The sequence below is a fragment of the Drosophila santomea genome, chromosome 2L (genome assembly GCF_016746245.2).
Source record: "Drosophila santomea strain STO CAGO 1482 chromosome 2L, Prin_Dsan_1.1, whole genome shotgun sequence".
Taxonomy (NCBI): Eukaryota; Metazoa; Arthropoda; class Insecta; order Diptera; family Drosophilidae; genus Drosophila; species Drosophila santomea.
In genome coordinates this window covers 20,793,933-20,818,202 of record NC_053016.2, presented here as the reverse complement: position 1 = coordinate 20,818,202, position 24,270 = coordinate 20,793,933, and the positions used below count along the sequence as shown (strand labels likewise).

Genomic DNA, 24,270 nt, shown 5'->3' with positions numbered 1-24,270 from the left:
TTACGCCTTTTTAAAATTAGCTTAGTGACCACGTCACATATACATTATGTTGCCGGATATGGGATCACATTACCTTAAAAGTTTGTTTAAATATTTAAAGTGGTTGTTTAATGAATATACCCTATCCGCTGCGCAGCAGTGAAATCAAAATTCGATATAAAGGACATGGAGATGATTAAATTTGGAAACACAATTATTTATTTTTTTTTAAGTTTTTCTTTTCATTTTGAAAATTAAGCGTAGGTGATTCTAATGAATAATGTATTTAATTTAATATCTAATCATTTGTTTTTAGGCTGAGGCGCTTTAAGACACTATGTAGTTAATATAATTACACAAAAATATATGGGTATATTTCTGATTCTTTTAGTTTAGTTTCTGAAGCTGTTACACTTAGTGTCCAAATATTATTACTAAATTCTAACCAAGAGATACGTATAGCTTGTGTTAAAATTTTAATTTGCTGCAGACCCTAAACAAATATATATATAAATAAAATAGTGAATGCGTCAATGGCTTCGAGGCGTCTGATAGCCTTAAGTCAACTTATTCCTAGGTACTAGCGAGCCATGTAAAATTAAACTTTTGCGCTTTAGTGGCATTTGTCAGCCACAATGGGAAAACGGACAACGCGGATCTCATTTCCGTAGTCGCAAACTACCGAGTCGCAGGCAAGCATCATTATTTTGGGACATAGCTGCAGGTTTGCAAAGTCCAGTTTGACCTCGCGAGCCGGCTGCCCAGTGCGCACATCCCACACAATAAGAGATCCTGTAATGCAGTTAAATGTATTATTTACTACACCCTTTGAATCGGCAATCAATGAGTAGGCCTTACCCATTTTGCTCGTAACCAATAGTGACGGTGTTAACATTAGTAGACTCGAGTACGCGTTTGAGATGTTGATGGTAGTTAACAGGTTTCCCTGAAAGCGTTCCCACACGCAGATCCTCTCGTCCGTTCCTAGCGAGATTACGTAACTGGGTGCACAGGCCAGACAGCTGACGGCACCGTCGTGAGCTTGGATATTATACATGCAGGCGCCTGTGAACAGATCCCATACGCAGAGCAGACCGTCCTGCGACCCAGACCCCCCCGTGCCCGGTTGCCAGCGATCCACAAAAAGACAGGTTACGGGCCCACAGTGACCATGGAGCGTATACTCAACATCGGACTTGTTAAGACAATACACCTGTGGAGAACATTTATAGTTAGGAAAGTTGATTTAATAAAATGTTTTATACGCACTTTGAGGGTGTGATCCTGGCTGCCAGTGAACACCATGTCGTTAACGACCTGCATGCAGGTGATTGGCTGCTGATGCGCTAGTCTTACACCCTCCAATGTGATTTTCATTTCCTCCTTGGTGGTCTTCTGAGATGCTTCTTGCTGACAGCGTTGCATTATTAATCCCAGGCTTCCAGTGGATCCAGTTCGCACATGAGCTAAAAGATGATGTCTTTACTTTTGGGACTCTTTTAAAAGGATATTAAAAGGGAAGACATACTGCGCCTGTAAGCCGAGGTAAAACCCCAGTCGATTTGCTTCCCCTTGTAGTACGTCTCCAAGCGGTAGACATCTAGTCGGCCGTTAAGACGCGCCACGATCACCCGATCGCCGTTGAGGTGAATGTGGGTTATACCCTGGTTTCTCTTCGCGTCTTCTTGGTATGCACATTTAAGCAATCCCGCAGGGGATTCCCACAATTCTACGCGTCCGTTGGCGCAGCCTACTGCGATAAGATTGTCGAAGTAGTCCAGACACCACACCGGTGACACGGTTAGCTTTCGTACCAGCGTCTGCCCATCCGGTCGCTGCTGAGAGATCTGAATATCCGATCGGGAGATGCTGGTTAGCTGCTCGCCACTGCGTGCATCCCACACTCGGATTTGACCTTTAAGGCAGCAGCTTATGATGCTGGCGCCGTCAGATATCAGACACTCAATGCGATGCTTGTGTCCGGCGATTTGCGTTGGAACTCCCTCCAGGATTTGTTCAGTCTGCTTGTACGGCGCCTCGGATTCGTGCCAACTAGAGCGCCACTCGGCGTAGTTCCTGGTACAGATGCAGCGATAAAAAACCACCATAGTGTAGCAAAGCACGAAGATGCTAATGCAGCACAAGAGGATGGCAAAAAATATTTCCATAGGGCTTTTGGGTACCAAAGGCAACCCCTCTGCCATAACCATCGGAGACTCGCGGCGCACGTCGTCGTCATTAAAGTCCAGCGGATCAAGTGCAGCCGCTAGGGCCTTCCATTGAAAATTTTGTTGCAGCTGCTCCTGCGGATTTCGCAATAGAGTGGCTAGCTCTGGAGCGATGGCATGACTAAGGCGAATGGTCGGCAGCAGGGTAACGTAGTGCCCACTTAGTGAGATGTTGTACTGTTTCATAATCGTGGACCAGTGAAAGTTTGAAAGAAAATAGTTTAAGTCAAAGCTTGGATATCGCAGTCGCAACATATCCTCGGCCGTCTCGTTTATGTCGATCGCTAGCGGAGCTTTTATGGACGAAGAAAAGCCGCTGTCGCTCGGCGCGCTTGTGGCATGCTGCCCGTCCTTTTGCCATCCCTCGAAGAAACTGCTGACTGCTCCCCGACCTGCCTGTAGGCGCCGTTGAAGTTCAAGAGTTGCCGTCATTGTACCGTTGTTCTCCATGCTAAACAACTGCTCCAAATATCCCGAATTATATACAATAGAGCAGATCCACACAATCATCCAGATCATGAATGCACGCTGAAAAAAGCGCGTGCGCGCCCAGAAGTTTACTATCTTGATGCGTTTAGGTATTCGCTGCTCCGCCGATAAGTGTCCATTAACCAAGCTTGTTCGATCGGTAACAGATGCGGCATCAGCAAAACAGAGTTTTGGATGCGACTGAGAACGTTGAAATGTGCCAGGGACAAACGGGGGCAATGCTGGGGCGGCCCCAAAAAATCGAAAATCCTGTCGTCCAGTCCCTTGGGTGCAGCTCAGCAACATCTTGGGAAGGTGCTTGGCCTCCGCCGTATACTCGGTCCGCTTAATGTTCATGGCCAATATTGTTGAAAAGAGCAGCATCTGTAGCATAAAATCGGAAAGCAAGCCGACTATGGCAAAGATACAAAACTCCTGTATGACGGGGACGAACGTGGCAAGGCCAATTGTCAAAATTGTTATTTCCGTCAGAAGAGTCTTGGATATATGCCAACCCTCCTTGCTAAGGGCCTGCGCCACGCGGATCTTCACGTCGAATGTCTCGTCCATTGAGACAACGCTCTTCGTGATCACCAAACTATTTTCCAATCCTACAAGGATTACAAGATAGGGAAATATGTCCTTTGACTGCAACGAGATTGTCAGGCCAAAGAAGAAACACAAGCCAAGGGACATGGCCAAACTTCCGACTGTGGTGATTACGCTACATAGGGCCAGCAAAAAGCGGGAACGAAACACATCGATTTTACGAACAGAGAAGTAGACGTACGCAAACACCAACATAAAGGCCACTGTGTAGGGCACCAGTTCCCACATCCTGTACTCTCCCGGGTAAAATATGTAAGTTATGGTCGTCGGCTCCTCCGCCGACGCACTATCCAACGGGAGTGGCGGGTATTGTCCCTGCAGCTTTGCCTTCAGTGTGTTCAGGTACTCCATATCATTGTGCTTAAGGACCAATGTCAAGGCATACTGTATGATACGCGATCGAGCGCGCAGCGGGTAACGCTTAAATCCAGTGTCCTGCATAGGCAAACCGAACAGCATTTCCGCCGCGGAAACTTTTGATTTCTGCAGGTTCTGGAATTAGGCAAAACTTGCGCATTTAGGATTGAATAGACAATTTAGAAGGAATGTTTGGTAATTGGCACTTTTTTTTCCTAATGGTGTTTCCTTCAATCTAACCAAATGTCACTGTGAACGGCAGTACATGTAGTGACGAAGCGTACCAGAAGTGTGTTTAAAAACTACTACTATGTTAACCCTTTAAAAAAATTTTGGTTTAGGAGAAAAAGTGTGTAAAAGTGAAAATATTAAAAGTTGGGGCACTTTAGGATTGTAGGGACAAAATGTTGTCTAAAAACATAGGAAGCTAGCTTCGGCAAGCTTATATGTATACAGTTTCAGTAATTATTCGTTCGTAAATGTGTAAACTGCTTTCAATGTGTAAACAGCAACGAATCTTTGATTTATCCATTAAATATCTCCTTATTTTCCGATTTTCATCTTTTTTATTTTTATTATTATTTTTATTATAATATTATGTTCTGAACCGACCTGTTTTAAGCTTTGAAGTCTCCCAGTTTGAATAGGAACGGACGGACGGAGACAAATATCTCCGCTTACTGTAATCAATATACCTTCTGAAGGGGTATAGGGATCAGATTTCTGATTTTCATGAAAATCTATTTATTAGCGGAATGCTGAGTATTTGCTACCAATGACGTGATTTGTCAATCTTTTAATATATCAGTACTTCTCAAGCTAATAAACAAATTGTATATACCTATATTTTTTGTTTGATGTTTCCCTGACTCAATGAAGCCAAATTTTCTTGAACTTTAATATCATACTTTTCAAATCAATTCACCTGTTGAAACTAACAAAAATTTGAAAAAATATCGAAACATTTTTAATTTTTCAAAAGTATGGACGTGGCAGTTTTGAGCGATTTGTGGGCGTTAAGGTGGTCGTGGCAAAAAGTTTTTTGGAAATCGATATAAATTTACACGACCAACAAAAAAAAAGGAAAAAAATATCAAAACATTTTTCAAAAGTGTGTGTGTGGCAGCTTTAAGCGATTTTTGGGCGTTAGAGCGAGCGTGGCAACATGGATCAATAAACTTGAGCTGCGTCTATGTCTCTGGAGTCTACATGTTGTCAACTTTCTAGATCTTATAGTTCCTGAGATCTTGACTTTTATACTGACGGACAGACAGATGGGCCGATCGACTCAATAGGTAAAAAAGATATTTGCAAACATTTTTTTTTATTTGAAAGGTATATGAAATATGACATCATTTAATTGACCGGCACTGCTTCGGTTGGTGGCGCGCACACGAAAGGTCAAATTTTCGATAACTCTGGCGCATAAATCGTGTATTTGATCGATGGCGGGGCGTATGTTGACTTTGAGGGCATCGGTGGTATGCGTCTTGTTGGCATAGACCTGTGACTTAAGAAATCACCACAAAACACCTCCAGCGGTATCAAATCGCACGATCTCGGTGGCCAGTCCGGAAATTGCTCGTGCCGAACATCCATCGTAGCGTGTGCTGTAAGGGCACGTAGCGCCGTCCTGTTTAAACCACATGTTGTCCAGATCCATATTTTCGAATTCAGGCCAAAAGAAGTTGGTTATCATCAACCGGTATCGCTCACCATTGACGGTGACGGCCAAACCATTATTGTTTTGCGAAAAAGTACGGGACCAATCACGCCTCCGGTCAAATATCCTCACCAAACAGTCACTTTCTGCGGATGCTTTGCCACTTGCTAAAGCTCGTGTGTAAATACGGCAAATACGGCAACTTCCAACTGCTGAAATGCCCAGTCAACGAACACACGGCACTGTCTATGGTCATTAACCATAACCTCCTGGGTCACCTGGATCGTGAACGGGTGCAGGCCCAAGTCCCGATACAAAAGTCGTCTGCGAAAGGCTGGGTTTCTGTGCGCGACGCGGAATCGACTGCCGCGGGTTTTCAAGTCAGATTTCGCGTTACGTTGATGCACGGGTACCGGCTTGTTATTTACTGACCCGGTTGACTGCCAGTCGACTCGGCAGGACAATCATCGCGACCGTAATACTGGCGAAGTGCGCAGAACGTTGCTCGAACTGAAGACACATTTTCATAAAAAAATTTTATGATTTGCACGTGCTGCTCAACATATAATACACTGTATTTGACATCTGTCACTCAAACAACAAGGCCGCAATGAGCTTTTAAAGTTCGAGCGTTCCTGTTTGGATAACACTTTAGTTATGCGTCTATGAGAGAAACCCTTTTATATGAGTCTATGGATGTTTAAACTTTAAATGTATACTACAATTTTAACAATTGTAAATTCTTCTAAGGTATAATCAAAATATCCTTTTTTATACCCGTTACTCGTAATGTAAAAGGGTTTACTAGATTCGTTGAAAAGTATGTAACCGACAGAAGGAAGCGTTTCCGACCATATAAAGTATATTTATTCTTGATCAGGATTATTTGCCGAGTCGATCTGGCCATGTTCGCCTGTCCGTCCGTCTGTCTGTCCGTATGAACCTCAGGAACTATAAAAGCTAGAAAGTTGATACTAAGCATGCAGAATCCAAAAACATAGACGCAGCGCAAGTTTGTCGATTTACGTTGCCACGTCCACCCTAAAGCCCTCTAATTGCCCAAAACTGCCACACTCACACTTTTAAAAAATGTTTTGATATTTTTTCACATTTTTTTTAGTCTTGTAGTTAAGTTACCAATATTGTTATATTTATAATATATATATTGGTCTATACCTACATGGTACTGAAATATTGTGTTCAGAATGTTTGTGTCCCGAGTAAAGTTCTGAGAGTTCTGAGTCCACAGGTTGGCAGGCGAGAGCAGCAGGCAGCCATACTCCGGAAAAATCTGGTCCAGCTGCCCGTGTGATCCGCGTTTTACGTTCTCTACATGTAGGCAGTTGTGCTCCAGGGTACGCTTGCTGTGGCAGAATATTGAGTCAATTTGCGTTTTTGAGAGTGGAGGACCCCTTTAATATACTCACTTTTCACTGCTCTGGTGATTTCGCACAATTTCAAGCAGTTTAAAAACTTCGTAGAGCGGCGCCCGAAACGCATCCATAAGCTGCATACCTTCCGTCCACGGGAGAACACTAGCTCGCAGAGTAATCTGCTGGACGTAGAAAAAGGTGGGGCTGCTTTGCGCCCAGGGCAGAAGGGGAGGCGGGCTCCGGTCCGTGGTGCTGCTATTGAGTACCTGTGCGCGTTCGGCAGACCAGGGTTCGACGGAAGGGTGCGGTTTCTGCGGTGTAATCGAGGATGTATTAAGATTGTGCCCTGATTGTGATCCGGACCCAGCCTCGTAGGGTAATACAATCTTGGTGGGTATGGTCCCGGGCAACGGTATGTTGATTAACGGATAACTGCGAGGAAAGAGATGGAAGTCTAAATTGATAAGAGTATACAGCTAATTTGTTTGATTGGCTTCCTTAGGACTAGCGCTTGTGTTTTCCCAGCGGATTTATGGAAAGATATAAAGGGTCTACCTTAATTCAATTTTCTGATGTACATAACAAGAGATAATGCTATAGTCCAGTTTCATGACTATCAGATACTCGTTACTCAGCAAGTGAAAGTGAGGACACGAAATTTAAACGTTTTATGGAATATCGGTAGAAACTGAAAAAAAAAAATAATAAAACAAGAAAGAACGCTATAGTCGAGTTCCTCGACTATCTGATACCCGTTACTCAGCTAGTGAAAGTGCGAAGGAGAGTCTTCAACACTGACAGTTTTTGGCGGTTTGTGGGCGTGGCAAAAAGTTTTTTTGCAAGTCGATAGAAATTTACAAAACTGATACAAAAATGAAAAAATATCAAAACATTTTTCAAAACTGTGGGCGTGGCAGCTTTGGGCGGTTTGTGGGCGTTAGAGTGGGCGTGGCAAAAAGTTTTTTAACAAATCGATAGAAATTTACAAGACCAATACAGAAATGAAAAAATATTTAAACATTTTTCAAAAGTGTGGGCGTGGCAGTTTTGTGCGGTTTGTGGGCGTTAGAGTGGGCGTGGCAGCATGATTCGACAAACTTGCGCTGCGTCTATGTCCCTGGAGTCTGTATGCTTAGTCTCAACTTTCTAGCTTTTGTAGTTCCTGAGATCTCGACGTTCATACGGACAGACAGACGGACAGACGGACGGACGGACAGACGGACATGGTCAAATCGACTCGGCTATTGATCCTGATCAAGAATATATATACTTTATATGGTCGGAAACGCTTCCTTCTGCCTGTTACATACTTTTCAACGAATCTAGTATACCCTTTTACTCTACGAGTAACGGGTATAATGAATTAATAATTTAACATCTTTTCAAAAGTGTGGTCGTGATAGTTTTTGACGGCTTATAAGCGTTAGAGTGGGGGTGGCAAAAGGATCTGACCATGTCCGTCTGTCCGTATGAACGTCGAGATCTCAGGAACTATAAGAGCTAGAAAGTTGAGATCCAGCATGCAGACTCCGGAGACATAAGCGCAGACCAGGTTTGTTGACCTATGTTGCCACGCCCACTCTAACGCACACGAATCGCAAAAAAAAAAGTGTTGAAACTTTCCCATCACACTGCAACTAGCTGAGTAATGGGTATCAGGTAGTCGGGGAACTCGACTATAGCATTCTCTCATGTTAAATAGTGGGCTGGGTGGTTTTTCAGCGTTAGGGTGAGGCTGTTGCTCCTGATGAATAATATATATACTTTATATGATCGGAAACGCTTCCTTCTACCTGTTTACATACTAACTTTTCAACGCATAGTATACCCTTTTACTCTACGAATAACGGGTATAATAATGTATTCATTTGTATTATTTTTACGCTGTAAAAAATAATCAAAGTATGTAAATTATGTTATTTCATATATTTATATTTATTTATTTAAGTAAAGTAAGTATTTATTTAATATTACAATCTATAAGCAAACTAACAAGAATGGGCGTCACCATCCACGGCCTACAGCTCTCTTAAATAAATACTTTCAACTAAAATGCATGTTCACAAGATAATCAGTTCCTTTTCTAGTATCTATAAAAAGCGTACCTAACGAAAATTTAAATTTAATTGATAAGCCTCAGTTCCATATGTATTAAAAGCAATCCATGACCAACCAAAATAAAGTATTTTATTTAACTATTTATTCTTCGTACTATCAGCTATTCTCGTTTAAAGTATTCAAGGTCAGCGGGCCGTTTCCCTGGCCCAAGACAACAGACTGCTCTCAACGACTAGCCGGTAAACGGCACTGAGCACGTCGTTCTCCAGTGATAAGCGCGCCGATAGGCGGGAAATCACCGTGCGTGCAGTTACCATAGCATACATATAACGCGTTTGATAAGGCAAACACCGGTTCTATTAATCCCGCTTAAAGCTGCCTAATGGTTTGTGTATTTATAAATTTATAAATAAATTAAGCTCTATTGCAATAAGTTCTGAAGTGTATAATAAAACAAACAAAAACACCTCTTAACGAGGTACAAGAAAAGAGAGAACGATACTTTTATTGTCTTGGTAATTATACCTGTTACTCCAAGAGTAAAAGGGTATACTAGATTCGTTGAAAAGTACGTATGTAACAGGCAGAAGGAAGCGTTTCCGGACCATATAAAGTATTTGTATTCTTGATCAGGATCAATAGCCGAGTCGATTTGGCCATGTCCGTCTGTCCGTCCGTCTGTCTGTCCGTATGAACGTCGAGATCTCAGAAACTACAAAAGCTAGAAAGTAGAGATTAAGCATACAGACTCCAGAGACATAGACGCAGCGTATTGCGACGCCCACTCTAACGCCTACAAACCGCCCACACATTTGAAAAATGTTCTGAAAATTTTTCATTTTTGTATTAGTCTTGTAAATATCTATCGATTTGCCAAAAAACATTTTGCCACGCCCACTCTAACGCCCGCAAACCGCGAAAAACTGTCAGTTTTTAAGACTCTCCTTCAACCTTCCACTAGCTGAGTAACGTGTATAAGGAGGACCCGTGGGCGTGGAGAAAATGTTTTGGCATATCGATAGAAGTTTTAAACAAAAACACACTTTTAGGAAGAAAGTAATAGTGCTCTGGCAGGTCTATCAACCTTAGACATAAGAGGCACAAACCTCTAAAAAAAAGAAATCCGCCCAAGAACAACTGTTTCCTCTTTTGTATCAGTTACAATATGACGAAGCAAATAAAACACTGAGGCTTTTTCCCAAAAAAATTAATTTGCCTCTGCTATGTCAAGTATTGTGAAAGCAACGAAAAGTACACCTAATTTCCATCATTGTACATTTTTAGACCTTCAAAACATGGACATGTACATATGTATGTATGTATGTACATATATAGGGAAAGATTTTTCTATAACAAGAGCAATTACAGAAACAAAACAAGAGAGAACGCTATAGCGTTAATGTGGGCGTGGCAAAAAAATATTTGGCAAATCAATAGAAATTAACAAGACGAATAAAAATTTAAAAAATATCAAATAATTTATTAAAAGTGTGAGCATGGCCATTTTGGGCGGCTTGGGATCGTTAGAATGGGCGTGACAGCATCAGGGAACAAACTTGCGCTGCGTCTATGTGTCTGGAATCTACAACTTTTTAGCTTTAATACTTACTCATACGGACGGACAGACGGACATGGCCAGATCGACTCGGCTATTGATCCTGATCAAGAATATATTAAAGTATATATGCTCGTAAACGCTTTATTCTACATTTAACATACTTTTCAACGAATATATTATACCTTTTTACTATAATATACTAAGGCATCCCTGGTTTACACTGTAAACTTTACAGTGTCGGTGCTCAGAATGCATTTGGGAAATTTTATGCAGACAGCTTTAGATATATATTTATATACCAACTTTTGATACTGATTAAAAATAAACTAATAACTCAAACCAATACCCGCTCTGCACGGGCCAGCATTTGGTTGTCGTTAGAACGGAAAAGGCCATATTTATACCCGTTACTCGTAGAGTAAAAGGGTATACTAGATTTGTTGAAAAGTATGTAACAGGCAGAAGGAAGCGTTTCCGACCATATAAAGTATATATATTTTTGATCAGGATCAATAGCCGAGTCGATCTGGCCATGTCCGTCTGTCCGTCCGTATGAACGTCGAGATCTCAGGAACTACAAAAGCTAGAAAGTTGAGATTAAGCATACAGACTCCAGAGACATAGAAGCAGCGCAAGTTTGTCGATTCATTTGTATTAGTCTTGTAAATTTTTATCGATTTGCTAAAAAACTTTTTGCCACGCCCACTCTAACGCCCACAAACCGCCCAAAGCTGCCACGCCCACACTTTTGAAAAATGTTTTAATATTTTTTCCTTTTTGTATTAGGCTTGTAAATTTCTATCAATTTGCAAAAAAAAACTTTTTGCCACGCCCACTCTAACGCCCACAAACCGCCAAAAACTGTCAGTGTTGAAATTTCTTCTTCGCACATCCACTAGCTGAGTAACGGGTATCAGATAGTCGGGGAACTCGACTATAGCGTTCTCTCTTGTTTTTTTATCAAAAATATCAATATAAGCTAGACAATTGTTAACCCGAACAAAATTAAAACATTCTTCAAAAGTGCTAGCATAACATTTTTTAGCGGTTTGTGGGCGTTAGAGTAGGTAGGGAAATCTTCTGAAGCAAACTTGCGCTGCGTCTACAATCTGCACGCCTAATCTTTGTTTCCCAAATCTCAGCCTTCATACGGACGGCCTATATTAACTGAGCTAGGGATTTTGGTCAATAATTATTTTTAACCTACTAGAGATACATAGGTTTTTCTTTATAAATTAACACAAATCATCGGGTTTTTATAACTGAACCAACCCGATCAGATTTAGATCGATAGATTGGCTTAGCCAGCTCATAACTTTCACCTGTTCACAGTAAACCAAGCCTTTACCAGTCTAGATGTTTTTTGGTTTATGGTCCTTTTCAAAGTCCCACATTTAGGGCTTATTTTCCCTCGGCCACATAACATCAACCAATCTTCTCTTATCGTGGATCCTATTCTCTCGTACAATAATCGTTTGGACAGTAGAATCACTCAGAGTAAACATTCATCCAATTTTCCTGCGTGAATGATCGTCGTTATTTGTCAAAATAACGGTTCATTGAAACTGCAAACCCGGTTGTCTCGGGTTGAAATAAGCCTATTTTTGTGTTAATTTTTTGTTTTAATTTAAATATTTATTTATAAATAAAAAAATACATCAAGTTAATGAAGCATATTTATCAACATTAACAAAAAATCCTGCTTTAAAATTATTTTGTTAATTTCCTTTTTTCTTAAAGTTTTAGATTACGCCCTCAGTCAAAGAAAAGTACGCCATAGTCGATTTCCTCGACGATCTGATAACCGTTACCCAGCTATTAAGAGTAAGAAATTTAAAAGGTGTTCTTAGCTTTGGGCCGAAGTCGAAGTTAGTGAAATTATTTGTAATTTGTTATAATGTAACTATAAATCGACACAAAATGTAGTCAATTTTTGGAGTTGAAAGTGCCATCGTCACTCTTATCTCACTAAGTTACGCGGTGCCTTTGCTTGACCTGCATCAAACTAAAATCTTTAATTGCATTTAGTTTACTGTTTTGACATGCGGCACGATTTGATTAAACAGACTTTCAGGAAAGTTGAAAAGATCGTAAAATTTAAATCAATGTTAACTCTAATGAACGTTCCAAACAATTTTCCATGTATGTGCATATGTATACATAAAGTGCTGTTTCTGCACATATTTGGAACTGACCACGAAAGCAGAATCGCCATTAATGCGATGCTGGAGGCACACGTCGGGTAGCTGGACAAGAAGAGGCCGTGCTTGTAGTAGAAGTGCGAGACGGAGGCGGGTAGTCCGGTGGAGGAGGCTGCCGCAGTGCCTGCTATTCCCGCGGACGAAGAGGCGGGACCAAAGGGCTTGCCGGCCAGGCCGCTGTTGTTGGATGTTGATGTTCGCGGCGATGTTGACGACGCTGCAGCGGCCGCCCTGGCAGAAACATCTGTTGCGGCGGCCATGTTGTTGTTGGCACAGAACTTACACTTATAGCGAGGTGAGCACACACAGGCGCACGGCGACGACTTACACACAGACACCCTAGAGAGGAGAATCTGACCAAGAACTTTGTTCTAACGCTTTAGCGGCAAAGTACGAGTTCGGTATTCGCGGTTTTTGCGCGGATTCAGATTTGCACACTCGACTGCGGCAATTACGCAACCTCAAGTTTGCAACGCATCATTTGCGTAGGCGAAGCAGGGTCCGCCCCGATATTGTGTTATTATTATTTTTTATTAATAGCGCCGATTCGCTGGCTCCTGCTGTCTTTGGACTTAACTTGGATCTGGGCTTGGGCATGGGCCGTATATCGATAATGCTCACCGGCGATTTGCATTCTATTTCTATTGATTTTTCTTTTTCTTGCGCTTCATTCGCACCTTTTGGCCCCACGTTATTTACGCCGTGCGATTGTTGTTGCTGCTGTAATTAATTGACGTTTTTGCGCATCGTCGGCGCTCTTTTACACACACTCGCGCACAAACATACGGGTTTTTCTTATAAGAATCTGCTACGTAAACGTCGCTCCCACCGGGTTTTTTGAACTTAATTGAAATTAAAGCAGCGCCGCGGATTAAGCTTATTGTTATCAAATTAAGGTGTATTTCACTTTTCTGCTCGAACGTGCCGTACCTAACCGCTGGCCAGAAACAAGTTGAAGGAGGTGTTGCCGATGGCTCAGCCGCAACGCAGGTACAAGATATGATAAATCAGAGGAATCCGGCAATAAGTTTAATATGTGGCTTTTCGTTAAGCACGTTTTTCTATACCGAACAGCAGAATTGGATGCGCCCCGCGTCACCACTCACGTTAGAACAAAATGCTAGCTCCCCGTGAGTCAGTGAAGGCGAACTAGTTCGCGGCTGAACCAAAACATTGAACAGCTGAGTCAGCGCTGCGGGCAGATCGCACAAAATAAAGCACCTGTTCGGCGTGGGACAGGAAACTGCCCCAATTCCCATGAAAGTACAACCAAACCAGGCCTCAACCGTTTCGACTATTTATTATTTATTTTAGATTCGGCAACAGCTGCTGGTAAACGGGTTCCAGTTTAGTTGGACAGTGCTGCCAGACCGAACACATACCTTTAGAGTTTCCCGTTCCTTGGCGCTCAATTTAATTTTTAAATTTATCTGTTTCTCGCTATCGGCTTACAATTTAAGACACGTACACTATTATTATTCTTTGAAGTGGTGTAACTTTTGATTTTTCTTCAAAGTAAGAATTATTTGTTTTGTTTCGAAGTATAACCTCAATGAGCATGAAAATTAGCCTTATTTGTTTTTATCTACACATCTTTGTTAAATACATTCTGCTTTCTTAGATCTCACACAAATCCTTTCTATTTAAGTATAAACGGCTATCTGCAACACATTGATCGCAGCCTTAGTGACTCGTAAATTGACAGGCATAATAGACGTAGTATGTACTAGTCGATCTTGGTTGTAGGCATGGTATACTCCGATGTAAGGGACGCCATTTCAACCGTGTCATGCAGATGTCCATCGTCCACCGCCTCCTGGTTGCTAAATCTGTGCCGCAAGATCGTCTCCTCCTGCATGGCATAGTCAGCCGGAGTTATTTTGTGATACTGGACGACCTCGCTCTTTGTCTCCGGCATACTTCCCGATACGTTAAGGCCGCTATTGCTCCAACTCCGTCGACCGAACAGCACCACCGTGCCCTTACTCAGCAGAGGGCAAAGCAGTGCTTGGTGGCAACAAGCAAATATTCGGTAATTCGGGCCCTGGAACGGATCTGACATCGCCGCACAGAGCATGTGGTCCAGATTGATACCAGTGAACTGCAACGAAGGGGAGGTATTAGGGAAACACCCAAAGTTTGAATATGGACGGTTTTGGACAATTTTAGGCCTCGAAAACTCTGACCCAATAAGTCTTCAGTTTAATGTGATGTTTAGACAGTGATGTAATAGAACGTAGCCTTTAATTTAATGGTACTTTCGGATTCGAAATATAGTCCACTCACAATTGACAATACATACATATTAAATATGTATCCTTGAAAACAATTAAAAATCGTTCACTTTATGTCCAATACAATAGTATTAATAATTTCTTTCTTTTTAAGGCTGCCTGAGTGTACATGTATCTACATGTATTCAAATTTGTTAAAATAAAAACTTACAATTGAAAGCGGGGAGAGCAGGACGAAGTGATAAAACAGCATGAAGGCGGTACCTATATGAGACCAGTGGAATTCACTGAGGTCCTCGACAGTGTACGCTCCTGAAAGAGAAAACAAGGGTATATTCTGACCAAATAGATGGCGCCCTATAATTACCGCTTCGAATAATGTAAATAGGTATTATATATAGCAGTGCATGCTGGATCCAATAGGTGGCCTGCTCGAAGGGATATGTGCGGCCCTCCACCTCTGGGAAAAGAAAGGCCAGAAAAGGACCGTTGAGATTGCTCATCTGTATACGAAAGAGCGCTGTTGTCGTCTTCGTCGGCTTGGCGGCCAGAAGATAGATCTGAAAGTGTCCTGGGTATTTTTATTTGTTCTACGACATACCACATCACAAATTGTTAACCTGCAGACAGGACTGTACATGACATGGATTCAAGGCGAAAATCATTGACTGCCCGGAGAGTTTGAAGCCCATCTCAATGCCAAAAATCATTGACAAGGATATAAGAAGAAACAGTCGCGTGGGACTGAGTGGCTTCTGTATCTCGTGGGGCAGTGGAAGTTTAATCGGCGCTAGGCGTTGCCAAGAGCGGTGCATTATAAATATAAAGAGGGCGGACAGCAGTACCGTCTCTACCCACCGACGTCGATCTGTCATGTAGTTGATGCATTCTGGCCCCGTCGTCCTCGGAATCTCATCGGATATACCTCCGACTGCCCAGTCCCATCCCATTTTAAGGCTGTGTGCGCGGCGTCCACGGTAGTACAATAACCACTTCTGAAAAAAAAACCGTTGTTAGTATTTTGAGCCATGCAATGTTTGGAATCAAGTAACGTATTAATCTAGGGCGACCCCTATTCTAAAGTTTTATTTAAAATATTTATCAGATAGCGTGTATCTCTTAAAAATAAATTACACTTCTTTCGAAGATGAAGCGCATCTGTTTATAAATTAAATTACACACAGTAGGTGTATTGCATTACCAACTTATATATGTAAATATATGGGACGCTGTACATTTAAAACATTTAAATATCTTTTGAAATAAAGAGTCTATTTAATTTAACGATAAGAATCGAAAAAAAATTTAAATTACAATTGCATTCTAAAGACAGCGTGTATACGGACGGGCGATATCGGACTATCGCCTCGGTTAGTGATCCGGAATAAGAATATACTAAAAGTTTAAACGGTTGATTAAATTGACCCTACTATGATTTGGTTATATCTACACAAACAGAGAACGCTATATTTCAGATCCTCGACTTTCAAATATTTGTTACTCAGTTAGTGGGAGTGCCAAGCAGAAGATACAACATTTTTGTTGCATACTAAAATAAATTGGTAAGAAAAATAGCAGAATCAAAACATCTTTCAAAAATAAGGGGTTGATACTTTTGTATAGGGGTGTCAACGTTATATTGGGCGTTGTCAAATTATCTTTGGTATATCGAAGAAAATTGGCAACCAAAAATTATAAAATGAAAAATGCCATTTATAAAGCTTGGGCTTCACAGTGTTTGCGGCTTGTGGTCTTTAGAGGGGGAGTGACAATCTTCTAAACAAACATGGCGTATCTACAATTGCTTTTTTAATCTTAACTTTTTACTAGAAAGTTTCTAGATGATATATTTCAACAGATCTCGACGTTCATATGGACGGACATAGGGCCGGAATCGATTTTTTCTACCTGTAACAGGTATACTTTTCCACCCTTTTTGTCTGCGAGAATGGAGTTACTTGGTGGGCGAGTGCTCTTCGAACTAGACTCTACTCTAAATACAATAACAGGGATGTTGTTTTCAAAACAATGGTTACCAGGAGATTGCCGCATTGCAGCGTGTGTAATATCAGCAGCTAAATTTAAAAACAAACGACATTTACACGGCATGCCGGCATAGATCTCAAAAAAAATTAAATCATGTCAGCGTTGACATTTGTCGCAGCTGTCCATTGGCCACTTGCCAAGGCCAAAATCAACAAGAGAGCATGCTATAGTCGAGTTTCTGACTATCTGATAGTGGAAGAGCGAAGGAGAAATGTCCACATTGACAGTTTTTTGCGGCCTATGGGCGTTAGAGTCGGCGTGCCAAAAAGATTTTTGACCTATCGGTAGAAATTAACAAGACTAATAAAAAAATGAAAAAAATTTCAAAATATGTTCCAAAAGTGTCGGCGTGGCAGTTTATAGCAGTTTGTGGGTGTGACAACATGAATCGACAAAATTGCACTGCGCCTATGTCACTGGAGGCTACATGGTGAATCTGAACTTTCTAGCTTTTATAGTTCCTGAGATCTCGACGTCCATACGGACGGATATGGCCGGATCGACTAGTCTATTAATATTGATCAGGAATATATATACTTTATATGGTCGAAAACGCTTCCTTCTGCCTGTTACATACTTGTCAACGAATCTAGTATACCCTTTTACTCTTCGAGTAGCGGGTATAAAAAGCGGAAAGCCGAAGGCCAATGTGCGGGCCTACTGCAATGTAACCCAGCGACGTATTCGAAGTGCACTTTTGGGCGTGTTTCCGCAAGGTGGCTATGAATAATCCCAGATCAGGCCACAAATTTAACCAATACGGTTCAGCTACAAGCCAATAAACGGAAACCTAGCAGAGGTCGGACCCTCAGCAGCAGTCATTGTGATTTTCATTGTTCGGAACACGAAAGCTTTTGGGGGAAAACACCGACTAAAGTACCGGTATTATTAAAACCAGATTATATTCATTCGAATCCATATGGTGACAGGCATTCTTGGATAAATCAAAAGAAATAACCCCGTTTGCTGACACGATTTTCGATTTTTCCATCCGTTACCTATAAGTCTTCCGACTGAAACTACCACGTGTTCTGGTCCGAACCGAAGCTCGTTGAGATAACCCTATAATCACCAATTGATTTTTTACGCTATTAAGTAAAACCCGCGGATATCGCACATTCCGTGTTCCTTCTTTATTTTTAATTACATTGCGGCTGCATATCTGCATTAAGCATGCAATTCGTTGGGCGAAAATAAAAAGTGTGGCGAAAAACGCGACGTTTTTACTGAACGACTGTCTGCAATGGACTGGGACTTAGCGCGGTTGCCTCACATTGTCCTTGGTCGAGCTTTCACTTTCTTCCTCTCAGCGCACGCGCAAGCATGCTCAAGTCTTTTGCTCTCTGCTAAATTGGGCGCCAAAAATTATTTTAACGGCTGCATTGGGTCGAGGGAGGCAATGTATGATATCCATACACGAGGCCCTCTTATGTATATGCAAATTTGTACATCTGATGCGGATGTGGATTTCCAATGCGACCGCACGTCGTCAATCGCAAATTGGATTACCAATGAGCGACGGTTAAGGGGGCGACTGACCCAGAAAAGATGATAATGCGGTGCCGGCAAGAAAGTATACTTGTAATGCTTACATATATACATATTTATGACAGAAACACTCGGCTATCTGATTATGTCTTGCGTTGTTTCAAAACGTAATCTTTTGTTTTTTAGTTAGTATTTTAATTTACCCTTTTTCAATATAGTCCAATGATAATTGTAATAATTCGTGCAGACATTCAGAGGGAAGACAAAACATAGTCAATTAAAGTTGATTTGGACAATAATAAACAGACTATATCAGTGATTTAAAACGCTTAATAAAAATGGCCCTGAGCTTTCAAACTTTATTTTACTAAACTTTTATACCCATTACTCGAAGAGTAAAAGGGTATACTAGATTCGTTGAAAAGTATGTAAAGGCAGAAGGAATATTCTTGATCATGATCAATAGCCGAGTCGATCTGGCCCTGTCCGTCTGTCCGTCCGTATGTCCGTATGGACGTCGAGATCTCAGGAACTATAAAAGCTAGAAGGTTGAGATTAGGCATACAGATTCTAGAAACATAGACGCAGCGCTAGTTTGTTGATCTACGCCCACGCCCACTCTAACGCCACAAACCGCCCAAAACTGTCACGCCCACACTTTTGAAAAATGTTTTAATATTTTTTCTTTTTTTTTCTAGTTATGTACATTTCTCTCGATTTGCAGAAAAACTTTTTCGAACGTCCACTCTGACGCCCACAAACCGGCCACGAATAACGAGTACAAAAACTGTTGTATACCGAATAGAATTACATATTTAGATTCTAATTAGGAATTACTTGGAATTTTTCAAAAGCAATTTTACGTATAATTGCGAAAAATTAACGACGTTGATTAAATAAAATGTATCTTAAAAAGCATTAATTTACACATTAACATTTCCTGATCCTGATCAAGAATATATGAATACATGTATACATATATGAATACATGTATACATATATGTATGTATATGTATACATATTTGTATATATTATATGTACTTCAAATGGTCGGAAACGCTTTCTTCTTCCTGTTACTTACTTCATCGAATCTAGTCTACGAGTAACGGGTATAAAAATGCAATATCCTCGAAAATGGTTGATCACAATTTAGTGTACTATTAGTTAAAAAATACTTAATTGCAAAGTTTTTTAAATACAGGGAATTTAAACACCCGACCTTCGAAGGGGGAACTGATTTTTCAATTACTTTATTATATTCTGTCTTTTCATAAAATTTGTTATTATCGAATTACGGCTCAAAATAATGAAGACAATCATTAACAATCGTAGTTACGTTACGGATTCTTACGTATCTAACATTTTACGCCTTTCAAAGTGTGACCAGCCCCCGTAATTAATAGGTATTTCGTTGGCATCCGCTTACACCCACATTTGACTAAACACTAAATATAAATAATAGTTTGTGACTCAGAATTTAGGCTGCAGGATCTACGCAGAGCTTAATTTTCACTTCATATAAGCTGAAATGTTGATTTAAACCCCGGAGAAATCTTGTGTAGCTCTAACCGAACACATTCTGGGAACAGCTGCGAATCAACAGACGACAAATATATATATACTTGTGTGTGCGCCGAGGAAACCACATAAACAACAGCCACAACGATGGTGGGAATTATCGATGAAGTCCAGCTTTTTTATCCCCTAGGAACACGCATCAAAATAGGAGACAACTACGGCACAGTGCGTTATGTAGGAGAGGTGAGCCGTTTGATGTGTTTCCGCTTTCATAATGCTTAATCCCAAGTTGCGATTCCTATTTCAGGTGAACGGCCATATGGGTACCTGGTTGGGCGTCGAATGGGACGACGGACTGCGGGGCAAGCACAACGGCATCATGGACGGCAAGCGCTACTTTCAGACGCAGACACCCACGGGAGGCAGCTTCATTCGACCGGGAAAGGTTGGGCCGTGTGCCACCCTGGAGGACGCGGCCCGGGAACGGTACCTAAACTACCACTCGAGCAACGTTAATGAGTCTCTCATCCGGGAAGCTCAGGCAAGTCTGCAGGCGTCGCTTTTTGAAGTCGTGGGCATGGACAAGATCGCTCGTAAGCAGAGCAAGTTCGAGCAGCTGGCGGAGGTGAGTGTAGACCAGACGCCGGTAAATGCTGCCGGATACCTGAAGGAGTTGACACACCTTACCACGTTGAACGTAAGCCATACCTTAATCTGGAATTGGGAGATCGTGGCCAGCATTGCTCAACAACTGCCCTGCCTAACCAACCTGAACCTGAGGTAAGTGAAAGGCCATGCCCTGATGGGTGCGTCTTAAATTTGCCAATCATTTCAGCTCCAACCGTTTAGTCCTGCCCGCGTCATCCCAAATCACGGAGCTTGAGCCCTCATTCCGGCAACTCAAACGCATAAACCTTCGCTGCTGTGGCTTTTCTGACTGGAAGGACGTGATGCATACAGCGCTTCTTTGGCCAAATATTTTGTCACTGGGCTTACAGGAGAATTCGTTCGGCCAGCTAGCAGAAGTCGATCGAAAAAAAATATTTAAGCAGCTACATGAACTCGACTTACACCGAACGAACATTATGGATTTTGACCAAGTGGCAAAGTTAGGCAATCTCACAACATTGCGCTTATTGAATATCATGGAAAATGGTATCGAGGAGATAAAACTTCCCGACTGTGATTCAAAGGAAAAGCTTAATATGTTTGTCTCGTTGGAGCAGCTAAACCTTCTTCACAATCCCATTTGGAATGAGGTAGGGCATCGTAATATTTCGGTACTACAAATTTTACTTTAGTAATGTAATCTGCGCAGGCTGATACGTTTAACGAGCTGGACAAGCTACCGCAGTTGAAACGCCTGAGTAAGACTCCGCACTTAAAGTCAAACTTTGATGAAATGTTCTCCAAGGCTGTAGCTAGCATAGCCAGCCTGCAGTTCATTAACAAAGCCGAGGTGACAGCGGAGCAGAGACGTGGTGCCGAGTACGATATTTGGAAAAAGTACGCTCTAGAGTGGATGCAGGCGACGGAAGAAGGGCCGGATTCCATACGAGAGTTTTGCCGAAGACATCGCACATATTCACTGCTGGTTAAAAGTAAGCAACTTTCTGCATAGGGTTTTCAAAAATTATTTTAAATCTTTTCACAGAGTATGGTTCCCCGGCAGACTTTGTACCACGCAGTCAAGCAAAGCAGTCGAACTTAATTAAGGTTTCCATAAGGTATCAGCTGACGGGTGAGACTTGGGAAAAAAAAGTCCCGCGAATGATTACTGTGCAGACTCTGCAGGGACTGGTTATGAAGCGATTCCGGTTGAGCGGTGATGTTCCGCAGCTATGCTATGTTGATGCGTTGCATCCGGATCTGGTGGTACCACTGGATAACAATGCTAAGACACTGGACTTCTATTCTGTACAGGAGCATGATACAGTTTTGGTTCAATAGCGGCCAGTAAAATAACATGGAATTTACATGATTCTCCGTATTTTAGATGTATTACAGTTTTAGACAATTAAAAATCATAAATTCTTGTTTGATTTTACTTCTGCCCCCTCTGTTTAATTATATCCGTTATTAGTAGAGTAAAAAGGTGTACTAGATTCGTTGAAAAGTATGTATGTAAGTAATATGTAACATGTAGAAGGAAGCGTTTCCGACCCTTTAAAGTATATTTATTTAATCAGTTTCAATAGACGAGTTTGATCAGGCCATGTCCGTCTATCCGTATGAACGCCTCGATCTCAGAAATATAAAGCAAGAATGATTAAAAGAAACATTAAGAAAGGGCATACAGTTTCCAGAGACATAGATGCAGCGCAACCCACCAAAAACTGCCACGCTCGTACTTTTTTAAAATTTTTCGTTGATACTTTTTCATTTGTTTGTTTGTCTTGTAAATTTATATCGATATGCCAAAAAAATTTTTCCCATGCCCACAAGACGCCCAAAACCACGAACACACGTTTGAAACATTTTTTATTTATTTTTTCATTTAATTCTGTTTTTTTTCCCCTATTTGAAAGCATTATGCCAGGAACTACAAAAGCTAGAAAGTTGAGATTAAGCATACAGAGACATAGAAGCAGCGCAAGTTTGTCGATTCATGTTGCCACGCCCACTCTAACGCCCTCAAACCGCCCAAAGCTGACACGCCCACACTTTTGAAAAATGTTTTGATATTTTTTCATTTTTGTATTAGTCTTGTAAATTCTATCAATTTCCCAAAAAAACTTTTTGTCACGCCCACTCTAACGCCCACAAACCGCCAAAAACTGTCAGTGTTGAAGACTCTCCTTCGCACTTCCACTACTTGAGTAACGGGTATCAGATAGTCGGGGAACTCGACTATAGCGTTCTCTCTTGTTTAAATTGCAAATGTTATGTTAAGGTACTAATAAATGATATTTTGTTTTGCTTTTCAAAAAAGAAAACACGTTACTAAACCGCAGAATTAAATTACTTTTTTTGCATATATTGCGGAACAAAACGATATTAGCTAAATTATTAGTTAACTAAATGTGTATTTAAAATATTTATAAGATAGCATAGACGTTTGGATGGATCTGCCGACGCTAATTCTTGTCAAGAACATATAATGGCTTATAAACGTTTTTTACGATATAGGAAGCCATGCTAAGAATGTGAAACATATTTCTTTAGCGGCCTCAGCATCCCGGTATTTCCGTTTCTCCTGTAGTTAAAGGTATACTAGATTCGCTGAAAGGTAGAGGGTTAAGATAGTGCAAGCCGATTCTAGGGAAGCGTAGGGTTGTATTCGAAGATTGCCACGCCCAAAACTGTGACGCCCATATCATTTTATTATTTGTATTGGCAAAGTCAACTCTTACACCAAGAAATCGACAAAAACTATCACGCCGTCAATTTTTAAAAATGTTTGGCTTTTTCTTTTTAATCAAATGAATGCTAAAAAATCGTATATCGCCTTAACGAGTAAGGGCAGCTCATTCTCTGTTGTTTTAGATTACACACACTAAGGCGTGTTTATTACTTTACTCTAGATTCTATTATCTATAATGATTTGTGAAGAGCAAAAGTTTATAATCGATTAACTGTTTCTAAAATATTTGCCGCAATGTATTAAATCGTGAAAATTTGCATAATTCGTCTGTCGCCTGGCGACAAAGCTAAAGTTGCTCTAAAACAGAGGGAATTGCCCCCACGAAAAAATCAGTCATGTTTAGGACTTGCAGACTATACATTATTAATGAGTTTGTCGGCGCGTGGGTTGCGTTGAATATCTGCCCGGACGAGGAGTAGTGCTCTGTACGGCGCTTCTTTGTGGGCGTTGGAGTGGGCTTGGCAAAATATTGAAAATTTTTTTAAAAGTGTGGGCGTGGCAGTTTTTGGGAAATTTGTGGGCGTTTGAGTTGGGGTGATAACACGGGTCAAAAAAATTGCATTGTGTCTAGATTCTCGAGAATCTTTATGCTTAATCTCAACCTTGTAGCGTGTATAGTTCCATTCATACGGACAAGAATATATATTCTTTATATGGTTGGAAAAGCTTCCTTCCTTCATTCCTTCTGCCTGTTACATATTTTTCAACAAATCTACGAGTATGGCGTCCTAATTCAAAAAAAAAAAAAAAGAAATTGAGATCCCTTTCGTCTCGAATTCAAGAACGGATCTGAAGGGACTGAGAGCACTGGTCTTATTTGTGTACAGCTTCAGCTTAATAAACATTGTCATTAGGCACGGAATAAACTCTACATAAATTATACCCGTTACCTTCAGACTAAAAGGCTGAACTAGATTCGCTGAAAAGTATATGTATTGTTGTCCGCCCGTATGAATGTCTCGATATAAGGAACTATAAAAGCTAAAAAGTTAAGAGTAAGCATGCAGATTCCAGAGACATTAACGCAACGCCAGTTTGGTCCCTATTGTTGTCTTACCCACTCTAATGCCCACGAACCGCTAAAATTGCCACTCCCGAATTTTGAAAGCCAATCGATTATCAAGCA

General features: G+C 41.1%; 3 protein-coding genes across 5 annotated transcripts; 1 reads left to right on the top strand and 2 right to left on the bottom strand.

The window, feature by feature from the left end:
• Positions 1 to 175: 175 nt before the first annotated feature.
• LOC120458730 (sterol regulatory element-binding protein cleavage-activating protein) lies at positions 176 to 13,611 on the bottom strand. The gene is made up of 7 exons (XM_039646483.2): positions 12,489 to 13,611; positions 6,732 to 7,109; positions 6,485 to 6,668; positions 1,508 to 3,776; positions 1,249 to 1,445; positions 838 to 1,192; positions 176 to 771 (listed from the first exon to the last, which is right to left on the bottom strand). The coding sequence occupies exons 1-7, from the start codon at positions 12,752 to 12,754 to the stop codon at positions 593 to 595; spliced, it is 3,828 nt and encodes a 1,275-aa protein (XP_039502417.1). The 5' UTR covers positions 12,755 to 13,611; the 3' UTR covers positions 176 to 592.
• Positions 13,612 to 13,891: 280 nt separating this feature from the next.
• On the bottom strand, positions 13,892 to 18,030 carry LOC120458732 (transmembrane protein 164). 3 transcript variants are annotated; one of them, XM_039646520.2, is made up of 5 exons: positions 17,773 to 18,030; positions 15,349 to 15,723; positions 15,096 to 15,288; positions 14,940 to 15,040; positions 13,892 to 14,595 (listed from the first exon to the last, which is right to left on the bottom strand). In XM_039646520.2, the coding sequence occupies exons 2-5, from the start codon at positions 15,676 to 15,678 to the stop codon at positions 14,221 to 14,223; spliced, it is 999 nt and encodes a 332-aa protein (XP_039502454.1). In that variant the 5' UTR covers positions 15,679 to 15,723; positions 17,773 to 18,030; the 3' UTR covers positions 13,892 to 14,220. The 3 variants fall into 3 exon arrangements, with proteins under 3 accessions (XP_039502454.1, XP_039502439.1, XP_039502444.1); XM_039646505.2 differs by having other exon boundaries at positions 17,922 to 18,029; XM_039646510.2 differs by having other exon boundaries at positions 15,349 to 15,720; positions 17,922 to 18,019.
• Positions 18,031 to 19,678: 1,648 nt separating this feature from the next.
• On the top strand, positions 19,679 to 21,827 carry LOC120458220 (tubulin-specific chaperone E). The gene is made up of 5 exons (XM_039645800.1): positions 19,679 to 20,023; positions 20,088 to 20,560; positions 20,616 to 21,039; positions 21,099 to 21,381; positions 21,435 to 21,827. The coding sequence occupies exons 1-5, from the start codon at positions 19,928 to 19,930 to the stop codon at positions 21,728 to 21,730; spliced, it is 1,572 nt and encodes a 523-aa protein (XP_039501734.1). The 5' UTR covers positions 19,679 to 19,927; the 3' UTR covers positions 21,731 to 21,827.
• Positions 21,828 to 24,270: the final 2,443 nt, after the last annotated feature.